At 44.7% G+C, this 16,705-nt stretch overlaps 1 protein-coding gene and 1 long non-coding RNA gene across 2 annotated transcripts in view; one reads left to right on the top strand and one right to left on the bottom strand.

Annotated features, from left to right (window-relative positions):
• The window catches only part of LOC125774699 (uncharacterized), a 239,462-nt gene that overhangs the window by 5,752 nt on the left and 217,005 nt on the right, over positions 1-16,705 (top strand). The window lies entirely within an intron of this gene.
• Positions 1-16,705, bottom strand: part of LOC125768892 (uncharacterized) — a 30,021-nt gene that overhangs the window by 11,577 nt on the left and 1,739 nt on the right. Inside the window, exons 2-3 of the mRNA XM_049437236.1 lie at positions 5,982-6,571; positions 5,731-5,845 (exon numbers count right to left, since the gene is read on the bottom strand). Coding sequence (XP_049293193.1) covers positions 5,731-5,845; positions 5,982-6,446 — 580 coding nt within the window. The 5' untranslated portion in view covers positions 6,447-6,571. The remainder of the gene's footprint in view (positions 1-5,730; positions 5,846-5,981; positions 6,572-16,705) is intronic.

Genomic DNA, 16,705 nt, shown 5'->3' with positions numbered 1-16,705 from the left:
GAACACTCTGGTGAAGTACTTCTGTAATTTTTCGATTCTGGTACACCTATCAATGCCATAAGGGCACCAGACAACACAGGCGTACTCCAATACAGAGCGAACTAAACAACAATACAGAGATCGTAGGCATATTGGGTCCTTGAAATCCGAGGTAACACGAAGGATAAATCCCAGGGTTCTGTAGGATTTCGAAAGGACTTCATCAACATGTAGCTTGAAGTTTAACCTATCGTCAAGTATTACCCCAAGGTCACGAATAGACGAAACACGAACCAGTGAAACATTTGAGAGAGAGTAATTATAAGAAATAGGGTTACGAGAATGAGTGAAAGAAATAATAGAACATTTATTAGGACATAATGAAAGAAAATTAGACGAGCACCAGTAAGAGAAAGAATTCAGATACTGCTGGAGAAGATAGCAATCGTCTAAGGAGGAGATAGTATAAAAGATTTTGATGTCATCAGCATGAAGGAGATAACCATCCGGAGGTAAAACATTACAAACATCATTTACAAACAAAGCAAACAGGAGGGGACTGAGTACACTACCTTGAGGAACACCAGAAGAACAGTTAAAACATCTAGATACATAAGGACCAATTTTTACGCTGCATTGACGATCCTTTATACAACTAGTTTCAAGCAACTATGTTATTCTTAGAGAATTTATACGCCTGCATGTATGCAACCAGGTGCAAGAACACCTGATGAACCAGTTGCTATAACACCTGGCGCTTTGTAATGATTTATGGTTTATAAGAGGCGACACAGTGGTGTGTTCCATTCGACAGGACCGGGTATCAAAGCCTATACGGACAATCTCCTAATAACAACGACTGAAGAAGTAATGGCATTGCATACCTTAAGGCGTAAATAAAAGCCATCAATATTACGCTCAAGAGAATGATACGCTTTTGTATTGCAGGTTGCATATCTTGTGGCGTCAATCATCTCATTGTGACAAACTGGAACTTTGCAATAATTTTACCTGCTTATTACCTTCGCCAACCACTACTAGAGAAAATCCGATAAATTAATCTTGTAGGTCGTCCAATTACGTCGAAATGTTTGCTTATTTGGAGGGCGTGGGATTTGTTCTTCGAAAGCAATTTCCTGTCCGAATGCTATTTGGTGGGTGTAAAGTTGACACACGCCTGCGATTTCCCCACAAAAAAAAGGGAAAGGTTACACCACCAACCAACGACCGTGTCTAATTCTCTTATTTGCTTGGGATATGTCTCATACCGGAAGTGCGGATACAGCTTCCAGCAATGTCACGTCTTAGTTTGGTTAATCGCAAGTGTTCATCCGCTACGGCTTCGGAAGGATATTTCACCGCGCACCGCATACCGACACCCAGCCCAGGGCGGAAGAAATGGCTACCTTGACATCTGTTCCATCCTCGTTGCCAAAAACCGGTGGCATTTAACGATTGATTACGGCTATCTTTCGTACCGCTGTAAATCACTTCCATAGTCGAAAATATCCTTCAACGGCGTGTGTGTCTGCAACGGAAGGAACCGGGGAGACAACAACAAAAAAATACCGACAGATGGATCAAGGCACGTCTCCATCCGACCGCGAGTAGGCTTTAGCGTGTTTGAAAACCGTAGCCTTTACTAAATCAAAACCGGAGGGAGGGTAAGAGCCTAACCGCCCGTGCGGTGAATCCGGCGGAAAACCGGAAACACATTGCGAGCACGCGCTGCAGCTGTAATAACTGTCGAAAAATGGCATCAACCAAAATCCGACACCTTACCGACGGTCTGACAAATGTTGCTTTAATTTTTTTTCTTTCTTCGGAATGCTTGCTTGATGTTGTTGCTTTTTCCAATCGCCTATATGCCACCATCTGCCATCTAGACGTCGTTCTTCAATTTACGGGCGCACACTAACATTTCGGCGGGTCGTTGCTACGGCCCTGTTTCGTTTTCCATTTCATTCACACGATTAAACACGGCCAACATTGTGAAACGTAAGGCGTTGAATCACAACCGAAAGCTGGAGATGCTTGCCGATATTGGAGTGGGGTGGGTATTTTACTGTTTTTTTCTTGGGTATTTTTTATTTTTTTAAGGTTGGTTCAATAAAACGACGACAGCAAGAGGTTGGACCAATTTTCCCGAAACGCCGGATACAAATGATTTTTTTCCGGTTTTTTTAACGCTCCTTGTTGCTCCTCGTTGAGTTGACTTTTCTCGGTGAGACTGGAACGGTGTGTAGAAAGTTGGAAGAGAATTTGAAGAAATGCTTCACCACGAGAAATGCCTAGGGAATGGCGTGCCTTAACGCAAAAACCGTATTTCTCTGCTTTGTTCTTGATGGTTTGTGACGAAGGCACTGAGCGAATGCGCAGTCTTTACAAACCTTGCCGCCTTCCCCTCCGGTGGAGGAGGGAACGTCACACGGGACCGAGATTTTTGTGCATTCATCTCCTATTACCCCCGGGGGGTGGGGATTGGAAATGCGCACCGTGGGACTGCTGGGTAAAGCAGTCTCTTCCGCTTCATGAACTGCGCTACTGCTTGGTACATTAAGGTATCGTACCGAGGCGCTAGAGGTTCATGCGGAACGTGTACTGACACTAAACATGTTTAAAGTTTATTGTTGCCGAAATAAAGTTAGTCTAAGGTGACAGTAGGGGTCGAACGCACTTTTGCCGGTGTACGTTCACGTGTTCAAGAAACTACATATCAAATACGAAAAGGTGCCAAGAAGGTCGAACAGTCACGACTCAAGAATGCCGCATACGTTAACATCTGAAATCGATGCTTGACGCAATGAGTGTGAGTAGACGTAGTGACTACTAATGTGGACGGTGTTACTGTGTACTGCTTAAAACTTCCAAGCGAAGGTTGTTTTCTTGTATGGTTTGACTGCTTTTTTTCAAGGTCACTTAGAATGTCAAATCCCAAGGTGTTTCAATTTTCGCTATAAATACAATTACCGGAATGTCTCGGAGATACTATTTTGGAGTCACACTAATCATTTAGGCGTTGTTCTTGGATGCACGCAATACGCAATACTCTTATTACCTTTACCACCTGATCAATCAACTTTAGCCGTATAGACTCGGCGAAAGACGTCACATGGCACAGCAAACTTAGTGCTAGCTATCCAACCTTAATACAAAGACTCAATATATTCGCTCTCGCACTCACTAATAGGAATTTCTTAGAGTCGCACTAGCTATAAAACCAGAATTCCGGTAACATCAATGTCTGTGGCTTTTAAATCTTTTTGACATCCATGTTCCGTTTTAATCGTTCAAAATGCAGCATCGTGAGGACCTATTCTATAAATAAATAAAGATATAACGAGTAAAAATGCAAATCAACTCTTTAACTTTTCAGTATAAACGATATTGCTCTCTTGTTGGACAAAACGCGACCTGCGATGACCATCACGTTCCGCTATAATAGTGTATCTCCACCATTTCTCCACGTAGAGAAATCTCAAAACAAAATATAAATTTTACAATTTTTATAGCATCTTTTTTGGCGACATTTGCTTGTTATGGCACGTGTGCGAAACGCAATTTAACGGTTTATCGATCGAATGGAACGGTTTGATAGCGCCATGTGATGTGCATTGCTGGCAACAGCCAGCAATGATGACAAACATCGATCTGGTGAGCGTAAATATGAACAACTTTTATAGCAAATGAATGTCGATTTGCAAATTGGCAATGTGCGGAGACGGATGTGTATCCTTGGATACTGACAAGGTGTTCCAGCGTTGAGCCGTAGAACACGTACCACTGAATGCACTGAAGCAAACTGCGAAAGGTTAAATCACACGCAACGAGTGTACATCGGCTATAAAAGTGTTGTCATACGGTACGTGCCTATCGCTCTGGTGCGCGTATTCCGCCGGATGCTGATAGTTTTAAAAATGAAAACAACTTTATTTACTTACAGTGGTTATCGTGAAACGAGTGTACATTGGAGTGAAATAAAAACAATAAAACAAAATATGTTCACCTTCGCACTACTCGCTCGCAATCCCGGTTCCCCGCCTTTATGGTGGGAATCATCTGTCAAAAAAACCACAGCACTCGTATTTGTATTCCCTATTTGTTTTACTCCTTTGCCCGCTGTTGCGAAAAGAGAAACATGTATTATATTTTTATCTCATTACTATTTAATAACCATACTTTCTGCTCTGGGCAACAATCATGACCCACAACAAATCCTTTATTCTCGTCACCGCAAACTTTGACCCATGTTCACGGAACAACAATTGAAACCGAAGCGTAGGAGTTCCGAGTTCGCATCTCATTAGTATATGACATGTGTGTTGTCGGTACGTGATTATCAGTTTGCGGTTATCTACCCTGTTTGAAATTGTTTGATGAACTTAAAGAATTAAAGAATGCATTGCAAATAATGAAATATCCATTACCAGGAATCGCTATTGTCTTTCCTTTAATTTTTCTGCGCCAGAAAGTATGCAATCAAAGTACAAAAGAATCTTTTTATAGCTTTTTTTCATAAACGGGATCATCGATGCGGTTTTTTTTGTGCCAAATGGCGGACAGTTTGCATACTTTCACAACACAAAACCCAATGATGAGCTTCATATAATAAATCATTTATTAAAATGTGTCTCATCCCATGTATCCCATAGCACACCTCGCAGCAGGAAGTGTGTATTATTGCATATGTTGCAGGAGGTATTATTATCTCTAAGGAAGAAAGAATACGCGATGAAAGGTGTAAGCCTCTACGCCTAAGTCCTATCACCAGCACCACATGCTAATGAGAACTGGGAATATAATGCAACCGGGGACCGATAATACAAACACACAACTCCCTTCCTCGTCAACCAATCCACACACCACAAAAAAAGCCACAGTCAATCTTTTAAGCGCTCAATCTGCGGATTATTCCTTCATCAGCGATTGCATAATAAATTCTTAATGAGCCACTCACGCACACGAACGGCAAAACGGGGGAATGGAAATTTTGGCAGTCACCCACAGATAAGCACAGTGAGTGCGACCGAACCGATTGCACGCACGGTGTGGTAATTTGTGTGCCGGACGGTTTGGCAAGTAAGTGCGGGCACAGTTGCACAGTTACAAGTGACTTTCACTTGTCGCTGCCCGGGGGGTAAGGTAGAGCCGGCAAAGCAGGGCACTCTAAATGTCTACTTACACGCGCACACCCACTCAATCAGGCCTGAATTTTGTGTAGTGCCAACATACGGTGCCTTCCTTCGTTCCATTTATCTTCATCACCGCAAAGCCAAATTCCCGCGGGGGTAAGGAAGGGAGGGCGCGGGGGGAAAGGGGGGGGGGGCAGGATTTTGTTTTTTGACTTGTTTCCTTTTCGGCTTCCCCGGGTTCTCCGGATTCCACCGGCTCTGTTTCGCTGACGGCTAATCAACAGACGACGAGACGGTAACGGAAGCGTACGCATTCAATGGGGCGGCACACGCCTAAATGTAGGCAATTGGGAAACCATCTCCAACCAGAAGGCAATCGCACGGCTAGAACTGGGTGGGTGCAGGCCTGAGGCTGTGGGTGGAAATTGCTTTGATAACCTGATTCTCCTCTCCCTGCGGGAAATGCTTTCCTCTCCCCTCCCTACCCCCCCCCCCTCCCCCCTTCCCCTCTTTACGCTTCTGCTCTCTTCCTCCCCTTCCCCGCACAAGCGTACGCTTTCATTTCTTATGAATAAAAGAAACACTCTAATGGAATCTGGCGCGACACGCCAAACCTTACCTTGAAAATATGGTATTAATTTGCACATGACACTTCCGAAGACGAACCGCCGCAGTACCTGGCCAGCGAGGGTGAACGGCATGCAGAACACACCCAGCAGCAGATCGGAAATTGCCTGAATGAATAACCAGAAGAAAGAAAAGCCAACTCAACGATTGGGTGTGCGTGGGTGTTTGCTTGTAAGTAAACGCGGTGCATGTGTTCCGACCGTGCTGGACCCCGCTCTTTCCCCATGACCGAGAGATACCTACCAGATTCAGCAGGTACACGTTGGTCACCGTACGCATCCGTTTGTTTTGTGCGAGCGTTAAAATTACCAACAAATTACCGACGACTGACAGCAGAAAGATGATGGCGTACAGTGGGATGATGAGCTGATTCTGGAAAGTGCTGTCACCGCCCCGTCCACCGGTACCGCCGTGGTGTCCCGTGCCGGATGGTAAACTGACAGCCGTACTGCCAAAGTCACCGGTAAGATTGTGCGTCTCGACGACCGTTGCCGAGATGTTGGCGCGTAGGATGTCACTGAGCGCTAGCGACAGATTGGCACCGTAGTACTGGTCGCCGTCGTCGGCCATACTGTGCCCGTTGGGATGGCGATGCTGCCGGTAGAGGGCGCTCCCCGGACCGAAGAGTAGATCGTACTGGCTGATGTCGGTCGGTGCCGTTGGTGGATCCCTTAGCTCAATGCCGTACACGAAAGGACCTTCGGTCATTCTCACCCCCCAAAACACGCGTACCCTACCGCTGCTCCAGGATGCGGTGCTGTGTGGACAGGTGCTGCAAACTGCTACTGGACGAACGTGTTACTTTACCATTCGTCACAACACAAAGAAACGCGCTGGAATGAATTGGAGACATAAGAAAAGAGAGATTCTATTCAAATGTTACTCAAAACTGACGAAATCGCACTGTAATCACCCAAGCAGTATCTCGCTGAAGTCACTTATACTTCTGGTACGCGAGATTCCCACGCCGTTATCTTACCACTACAGTCTACCCCCCCCCCCCCCCCCCCCCCCCCGTCTTAGAATTCATCCACATCTTCAATTCATTCCGCTAGGCAATTCATTGTAAATGAATAAGATTTTTCCCCCTTCAGTTCAGGGACGGATATAATTGAGCGCCGGACCGTAGATAAGATGGCAGGAGCAGCCATTGTTCAGCACAGGCGGCCCGTATTATTCGCATCGCAATGGTAGGAAATTAAATTTATCAACCCCAAGACTGTACCGGTTGTACGGGGAAGATGCGGCAACAGCAATCGATAGCTGTCGGTTATCGTTTCCGTACCGTGCTAGGCCCTGACAGACGGAAGCACCCGCATCGGATTTAGCGCCCGGGGAATGTCTAATCACTTCACATCTAACTGTTGAGTGTCTGGTGACTAATCAACCCCGGGTTGTCAGCTTAGCATGTGACGACGTCCAATTGGTTTACCAATACACTTTCCGCATACTGTCACACTGTCAGCAAAAACCGTCCAAGATGGAAGGATCTACTCATTCTCTCAACTCCCCAAGAAATGTAATGAACCCCGCCCCGATGTAATGAATGAAGAAGAAAGTTTCTGCATAGATGTATTACTGCACGCAAAGTAACTCCACTAAGTAGTATTAGAATGATTTGTAAGCGCCTAAAAGTATGCAACTATTTTTCTTACCAGCACTGTTAAGGTTAGAAGCGTTGCTTTGCATACCTTGCAGGGGTAAATATCCTCAAACAAAAAAAGCATTCACAATACACGTTCGAAAAGGATGATTCTATTCATTCGGTGATAAAGTTGTTCCGGATAGGAAAAAAACCTCCTAACACGATGTATACGCGTCTGCTGACATTGTGTGCTTACAGGGACGACCACAAAAACCGAGCAAATGCGCACCCCGTTCGCGTTACACCGACGCACGGAACCGGGTTCCACGAAGCAACTGGAAGCAGCTGTCGACATTGGCAAGACTGTCGATTTGTCTTACCCGTCTTACCCCTACATTTCATCCCACTATGACGTACAAAGTACGAACCACCCATCGCTCGTAAAATACCATCTTGTACGGTACGTAGTTTAATAGGTAATTGATTAATGTTTCGCTTTGTGGCTTTTTTTTTTGTTTGTTTTTTGTTTTTGTCTTCTGTTGCAGACATCGAGTTCGGTGCGGTGGTAGTAGTTGGAATGATGTTCCGGGTGCCACTATACAGCCGCCACCCGTGTCATATCTCATTTGTCTTGCACGGTAGCACTAGCTCCACAGTCGAGGGTGCGAGTAAGGGTAGTTTTGCAAAGCAATATGTATGTTTGTTTTATTTTTCAGCCCAATGATGATGCGTGTGTTGGGTAGTTTTTTTCTTTTTTCTGAACGCTACTAGCTAGATTATTAGTCACGCCTTTCTATGTAGCTGTATATTAGTGATGGGTTCTCGGAATCGCACCCACGGCTCCGAACCGCTTCCGAGCATAGCAACTCCGGCTCCGATACCGGCTAGGTTAAAACCACGATTCCGCCTTAAGCCGTCCGGAGCCGTCGGAGTCGTCGAAGCCGTCCGGAGCCGTCGGAGTCGTCGGAGCCGCTAGTTGAAAGAAGCTAATGTTTCATTTAAACTCGTTATTTTTACCAGATTATATAAAATTTGCTGATAGTGCGATAATCTAGGTTATATCACTGTCAACTAGCGGCTCCGACGGCTCCGACAACTCCGACGTCTCCGGACGGCTTCGACAACTCCGACGGCTCTGGACGGTTCCGACGGTTCCGGACGGCTCCGACGTCTCCGGACGGCTCCGACGGCTCCGGACAGCTCCGACGGCTCCGGACTGCTCCGACGGCTCCAGACGGTTCCGACGGCTCCGAACGGCTCCGACGTCTCCGGACGTCTCCGGACGGCTCCGGACGCCTCCTTACGATTCCGACGGCTCCGACAGCTCCGGAGGGTTCCGGACGGTTCCGGACGGTTCCGAATTCGGAGTATTGCACCTACCTTCCGGAGCCGCTTCCAAAATTTATGGAGTCATTCGGAAGCGATTCCATTTTTTTTTGTCGAATTTACCCATCACTACTGTATATGGGTGTGTGTGCGTGTGTGTTTGTGTAGTTGGTTTCCAAGAGTTTTCGCACTCCAACGAAAAGGTTGCTTCATGAAGTCATCAAAGTACCGTACCATAGACCCAAGTTCATAGCCTATCCGGTGTTGTATCCCGTCCATCTGGCAAACACCAAAAAAAATGCAAAAAAAAACACACCCACACACACCTACAAACCTTCTGGTTGAGGAAAAGTTTCGCTATCGCTGGAATGTTTCATAGTGCCAGCGGGATATACTACCGTGCCGTTATCAGTGTAGTGTCGGGTGAAGAACACTTGCTCCTCCCCGGTAAAACCCGGTAAGATACGGGCCGGCAAAGAAAGTATCTTCCCGCATCACATCAACCCCCGTTCCCTCCCCCCCCCTTAAAAGGGGTAGGTGCCGTGGCTTAATCACCACTCATCACTGTGTCTTGCCGGGGTGGCCCACCGGGACAAACCGTATCGGGTTAATGTCAGAAGGTCTTCATCCCTGCCTACCCTGCCACGGTCATAGTATCCGCCAGCTCCCAAAGGAACCCCCGGGAGCATGTAATGTCGGCGGAACGATGCTAATAAATAAACGAAATGGATTCTGTCCCATACCCTCCCTCCTTGTACAGACACACACATCCACATCCGTGCAGAACGGGATGCTCGAGCACCCATTAAATGACGTCCTTTTGTTGGCAGTAAACCCCCTTCCAAACCCGTTCCTGACACGCTCGTGACGTATGCCACGCAAAAAGGTGGAACTCGAACCGGGTTGTCTAAGGCCGGTTAAATCCAGTACCCAAAAACCACCCCCCAAACAAATGGGGCGAGTAGATAAAAGTTGATGAACAGATCGGTCAGGTCGGTTTGAAAAAAAAACCGCAAGGATGTCTTAATTTGCTAAAAACTAGATGCTTATCACATTTGTTTGTGTTCTGTCTCCCGCCCTTTTTTTTGGGGAGGTATATCTTGACGAAGCAAGAAGCAACAACAGAAAAAAAGGGTCGGAAGCTGCTCGGCATTGGATCGCCTTTCAAGTCCAATTTAATCACGGACACCCCCTTCACGGGGTATCTTCCCAGTGGGCCGCAAGCTCTTCAAGCGAATATCTGAGGCTACCCGACCTTAAGTTCCAGGTTTTTTTTTTGGTTGGAGGTTATCACAGGAGAGCAACGCGGGACGGCAAACTTTTCATTTTTAAATGCTTTGCTGGCTGGTTTGCACAACCCCACTGTTTGGTCTGGTTCTGGTTAAAGTAAGTTTCTACCATAAGAAAAAAGAAAACGAAAACGATTGGAAGCAAAAAGGGTCGTCGGGATTTTCTTGAAGCCGAACGTTCCGGATGTAGCCGGGTTAGTAGATCGGGAACGGTGACACCGGATAGAAAGATCAAATCACCAGCAACCCAAAATGCCGGATCCGGCTTCGGCTTCGGTAAATGGCAATAGATAGGACCACCACCACCTCCGCATTGCTAGGATCGCGTAAATCTAGCTCATTTGTAGCACAGCCGGGCGTACCGATGACAGCTGCGCGGGACAGGCAAAGGAATGAAGGAAGGTATCGGGGATTTAGCTGCAGATCGCGGCTCAATTCGAATACAGTGTCAAGCTTTGGCGGGCTTTGCGGCGTTATTTATCCGCCCGTGCAAAAGGATTTCATTCCAGATGGTTCCACCCCAATGGAATACTGTCCTGTTTGATTTTTTTCTTCTCGTTGTTGGATACTTTGAAATTAAGGGTGTTGTTGGTGTTGTTCTCTTCTTCCCACATGGCTTTCCAATTTTCTTTATCGGCTAAATCGAAATGCATCGTTTGGTATGGGCGCGTGTTTGTGTGTGTTTATATATTAGGAAGATGTAGATGAAGATGGGATGAAGGTGGAGATGGGTGCGCTTATTGCGGTTCCGAGACCCCCCGCTGGTGGTGAGTAAGATGAGCAGACAAATCAAACTCCAGTACGTGCCCGCTATGTCGCCTATAATCTTCGAAGCGAATTTTCGCTGTATCCTGCGAGATAAGCTCAGCCCCAGACAAAGGGCGCTTTCAAAATTTTACACACTCACACACACACGTAGACCAAAGGGAAAGGGATCCATTTGCTAGTTTGGGGGGGGGTGGGCTTTGTAACAGCCGGCAGAAAGTATCAGCATACTGAGCCACATAGTTTCCCTATGATGTCTGACGAATAATGTATCACAGGCTCGCACCCGGACAAGAACCAAAAAAAAAAGAAGAAAAGCTCGCACAGTTCGTGCCAGTTTATTTCAATATGTTACCCCACCAAAAATTGTGCCCCAGCGCATGGATGAAGATTACCGCGAATCAGCATACTGCACGCGCTAGCTGATTGCACGACCAAAGACGACTATTCTACGCACCCTAGCAACTAAGCAGCGCCAAAGCGCACACGAGCAGCCGCTAAAGAGCGGTGGAGAAGGCAAACAAAGGACACCAAAGGAAGGAGGTGGAAAAGAATGACAAAGTTCACATCTTTCTAGCACATTGCTCTCTTCTCCTCCCCCCCCCCCCTCCCCACCCCCCTCCACAAACTCCTCCCGCCATTGTTTTTTACGCACACACACACACACACACACATTATAGCATGATACCCCAAAAAATGCTAGATAACACAGGCCCGATAGAACGTCCCAATAGTACGATCCATTTTTTTTCCCAGCCACAACTTTACACACGAAAATACAACAAGATCTCAGGTAAGCGAGCTTGGCATGTTTCGGTAGTCGGTTCGCTATAATTTAAGCACCAAACTTAACACCCTGCCATCCGGACTCAATACAGCCTCCCCCCCCCCCCCCCCCCCCTTGACAGGAGCTCACGTTGATCGTCGTCGTAAAATGGTGCCTACCGGAGACGCGTCTGTCACAGTGCCGTGGCTGACAAAACACAGCGCGAGTGAGAAGGAAAGCTATAATTAATCTTGCCGTGCCTTCTGTATCTTTATTTCAGTTGCTATCTTTTTTTTTGTTTTTGTTTCCAGCTTTATCCCCTCTTGAGTAGCTTATCTTGGTGGAATGTGTGTGAGATTTTTATCATGATTTATCGTAATATGGTAGCCAGTATAATAAATAGCACTCGGTGCGATTGTGCTTGTTGCTGGCCATACGTTCTTTTTCTAGTATCTGAGCTCCTCAAAAAAAAAAAAATATTCCCACGACAATTTTATTTTTCACTTGTAATGAGCTACGGTGGAATATTTTCGGTTTAAATTTACCCGGTAGAGCTATTTAGGGTATGTCGCTTTCAATAGTAAACAAATTTTAATGTCAAATCAATAGTTTAAATTGCTGTGGTGGTGTTTAAAACTAGCGCTAAGGTTACTAACTATCAAAAATAGCACTAATTTAAAGTATTTAAAGCTTTATAAGCAGCGGTTGAGGTGTTCCTTGTTGTTCTTTATCCGACTTGTTGTAATGCGCCTAAAAATATGCAAATCAATTTCTTTTTAAAGTCATCCAGTTCGCTATTTCCCTTTTTGCTATGTTTAACATTTTAATTGCATACTTTTAGGCGTTAAAAATCCCCAGAAGCAACAACAGGAGGTATTTTTTTAAATGGTAATTAGCCTTATAATATATGCAATTCGCATTACCAATCGCGTTACAACTTTCTTAAATTATTACTAACACTACTGATCTCCGTAGTAAATTAAAACGCGAGAAATGAATGAGTATAATTGTTTTCGATACATGCGTGAAATGAAAAATCAGATAGTACGGAAAGAATTAATTATCGGTTGTTAGATTAAATTAGTTTGAAAGCATACAGCAAACAAAACGAAGTTTATTAACACAACACCGTCAAGTACCCCAGCCGTTGGCCGTGGGGGGTGTAATCTGATTAAAACATCATATCGCCCACTGTTTACAATTAGCACCCAGATTGAAGTAAATCAAATCCATAATCAATAAAAACGTTATTGCTAATCAGCACGACCGGTGGGTCGGGTGATTCCATAACCTGGTCCAGGCTAAAACCCTACTGACATTCCATTCTGGTATTCAGTTTATCGGCTAACATCATATCAACCTTTGTACCGAGCGAGGCACGCGCCTGATTACGTTGCCAGTACCGATTCCGCCATCAGTTGTACCGTCAATTATCGCCACAAACGGTGTTGCACGAATGCGTGTGGCGATTTTGCGTAACGTTCAGTAGTTTAGATGCTGAATGGTGCATAATGAATGGCTTCCTCACTAGAGGGCGCCCTTATATAGCTCATTAATCTCAACCGAAGCTCTGTGGTTTCCTATTTTTTTTTTGCTCTCTTTTGGTGGGAGTACGTAACAGAACAGAAGCCAAACGAGCGTAGGATGAGGTCAGATGTGGGTGAACGTTTTGGGTCGAAGCCCTCCATTTTTTTTAATTGGTTTACTTTCGCTTTTTGTTTCTTTTTGTATATGCAACCGTTGTTTGTCGATTGTATACGAACAAACCGTGTGCGTGCTGATAATAAATTTCCCTTCCCGATCGTACCGAAACCGGTTGGCATGGTGTTATCGTTAATTAGTTTATAAAAGGATGCTGCATTTATCACAACCGTCGATGAGTTTCGAGCGTGGAAAGATGTGAGTGTTAAGCCGTTACACCATTCACCAACCGTTATCCGTCTCACCGTTACGGTCGTTTTTGGGGGGGATGTGGGGAGCGTCCTCTAGCGTGCCGAAGGTGAAACGCAACGTTGACATATGCCAATGGACGTCGTCACGCTAACTCCATTTCATGTCCGCGGGCACATCGGTCACAAGATTGGTCCGGGTGAAATGGATTATCTCATTTTTTTTCTCCTCCTCTTTTTTTCTTGTTACCATCGCTATACTTTACTGCCGGCGGGGAATTTTTTGTTGTTGGGTACTAGCGTTACACGCTACCGTTACCCGATAGCCTAGAGACGTTGGAACGATTGACCCTGCTCAAGCACTCATCTTGCTAGTGCTCAGTTTCTTAACCCTTTCACACTATTGTTCACGCACAAAAATACACACACATACACACATCATCTGTATGGTAGATGGGAAACGGAGTGGTTATCAGCGATAAATCGCATTCCTGCCATAGATGACCTTCGTTTTCGTTGGAATTCAATTTTGTCGCTCCGTTAGCGATGTCGTGTGGGTGTATATATGTGTGTGTTTATATACAAAGAAAACCTTTTTTTTATATCCTCATGCGTGTATGCGTGTGTGTATATATATGAGTGAGCAACCCTGACGTCAGAAGATGAATGAGGCGAAGCACCGAAAGAAACTACCGATGCAGTTAGTTAGATCAAGATATTGTTTTAGGAGTATTTGGTTGTTGTTGTTGTGATTACTTCTCGGTCGGCTTTCTTCACATTTCGTTTCGGGGTCGATAATTTCGGTGCTACAAGCAGCTAACCTTATTGCATCGAACCGAAACCGAACCTTAGCATTAGTAGGCTTCGGTTCGCTTTCGATATAAAAACTCGGTGAGCTTGTCCAGATAACTTGTTAATCCGAGTTGATCGTCAATCTACTGCTTGAAGAGTTTGAAGAGCTACTGGTAACGCTCGTGAAAAAGATGGTAAACATTGTAGCTAAGAAAAAGCAAACCAAAAAACAAAAATCGAAGAAAACTTCGTAATTATTGCTGCAATAGCTAAAAGCGCTGTTTGAAGCATTCTTTGTCCTCTAATGGGGAGGGAGGGGGACCAGAAATCAATGGAGTGGTTAATATGACTTCGTAGCTTGCTTTCGAACCGAAACAACCATTCAGCTAAGTTGTGCATCGAGAGCAATACATACTTGCCGTAAGGACAGCGTGTATCATACGACTCCGGAATGGCCTTTTCCGTTTCTTGGGTAGCCGACGCCTGAAAGTATGCAATAACTATGCTCGGAATAGTTTGGATCGGTTTGCACGAAGCATTAGGAGACTCTTGAATGGTTTCGAGCACTCTCAAGCCCCTCCGTCACAAGGTGCAACTATTGGTGCAACTTCGTAGTGCACATTGCATACATTTAGGCGCACTTAACAAAGATATCTCCCAAGTGTTGCGAACAGCGAGTAAATGCCGTTTTAGCACAAGCTGCTTTTAAAACAGTGTAAAAATATCTATATAATAGTAGCGGTTTATTAACAAAAGTATTCGCTGGACGAAAAGTGCTTCAAAAGCACTTTGGGATTTTTGTCCGTTATGGGTTTGTGAGTCCCTACTCAATTAACGACACAATCTCCTCACCTCACGAAAAACATTTCTTTCCTTCCCACCGTAAGCACGAAAATCAAGCAAGACTGCCCGGTTCACCTTTTGTCGAACAGGCAATGCATTAAAGCGTTGCTTAACATCATTTTAAATTAGTGCGCTAGGGTGCTCTTGTAATCTGGTCCGATCCAAACCAACCGTATCAGATTACGCCACAGCACCTAGACAAAGCGGTCGGTCGTGCACGAGAATCAATCGAACCGTGGCAATCTGCCAAAAAATACACAAGAATCAAGCAGGTGAAATTAGGATCTTTGTCTTGCTTCTTTCTTGCGCCTCACTTTCTGACACCTGTTCAACGTTTTTCTTTCAATGGTCAACCGTCAGCGCTAGAGCGGGTAAACGATCGGTTTGAATGTAAATAAGGTACAAATAATGCCAAAGTCTGCACTGCTTTTTAAAATGAAACCATTTTAGGTTAATTACACCTTCCATCAGTCTGTACCGCCTTGCGTGTGGAGCTACTGGTAAGCGTTTTTTTTTATTTCGATTTCGACCATACCGAACATCTTGCCGCACTGATTTGCATGCAGACGCAACATTCACCGAATGCATAATGTATGAATTGCTTTCTATTGCTTCAGTATTTTTCGATTTTGCGAGTTTGGAGCAAATTGAATAAATAATAAATGTTTTCCCAAACCATCCCTTGTTTTTTTTCTCTCGCAGCGTATGCTATGAGCGGCGTTGCATACATTCGGGCGCATGCGACAGTAAATTGCATACATTACGATTGGTAAGGGTAAGGTAAACAATACTGTTCACAGGTGACGGTGGTCTTAGGTACAGTGTGCAGAAGCAATGCAAACGATCATGCTGCACTTGTTTAGATTCATCTTTACTTTGCATAAAGTGTTTAGACAGCTTGATCATGGATGCTGTAAAGGACCGCCAACGCGATACCACGAGGTGAACGGCTTTAATTCAACGCAAGCCAACCCAAGGATTGATGTGCATCTTTATGGAGGCTTTTAATTATTTTTGTTTTTTGTTTTGGATTATGAGTTCTCCGTTTCACCACCACGTTTACGGTGCGACAGTTGATTGATGCGATTTCCGTGAGGGCATTTGATAGATGGCAGGGTTCTTTCGCATCATTAACTTACCGGCCAATCAGAGTTACAGAGTTGCTTTAAAGATGTTTTTTTGTGTGTGTGTGTGCTGTTTTTTTTGGGTTCCAAATGTACACTTTATTCACTGCGTTTAAAATAATCCTTAAAAGCTTCTTTGGCACAAGTGTACGGTTCGCCTTGAAAGTTCACGTCTGTATCTTTAGTGCTTACGCCTGGATGGTATGCAATTGCCTTTTTCTTAATGCTTTCAATGGAACACTTTGTGTGTTTTTTTACATACTTTTAGGCGCTTGCAAAATCTTAAGAGGATGTAAAAAGAGATTTTTTACGTTATTTATTCCATACAATCTGATTTATAGTGTAGCAGCCAATTTCGAAATTGAAAAATTTAACCAAGACTGTAGTTCTACGTGGATATCATTACTACAGTTACCATCTACACCACTAGATCACTACTCAACACTTTTCCTGTTACAAATTAATTCAATCAAAATTTTAATGCGCTTTTCTTTCATTCTTTCAGTAGAAAAAGAAGGAAAAGTGTTTAGCCTGTTGCCACATAGGCGGACAAATTATGGCAACATGAGCCGTGAAGTGACTGGGATT

Source organism: Anopheles funestus, chromosome X (assembly GCF_943734845.2).
Source record: "Anopheles funestus chromosome X, idAnoFuneDA-416_04, whole genome shotgun sequence".
NCBI classification, from domain to species: Eukaryota; Metazoa; Arthropoda; class Insecta; order Diptera; family Culicidae; genus Anopheles; species Anopheles funestus.
The sequence above is the reverse complement of the archived record's forward strand: the minus strand, read 5'-3'. Positions and strand labels throughout refer to the sequence as shown.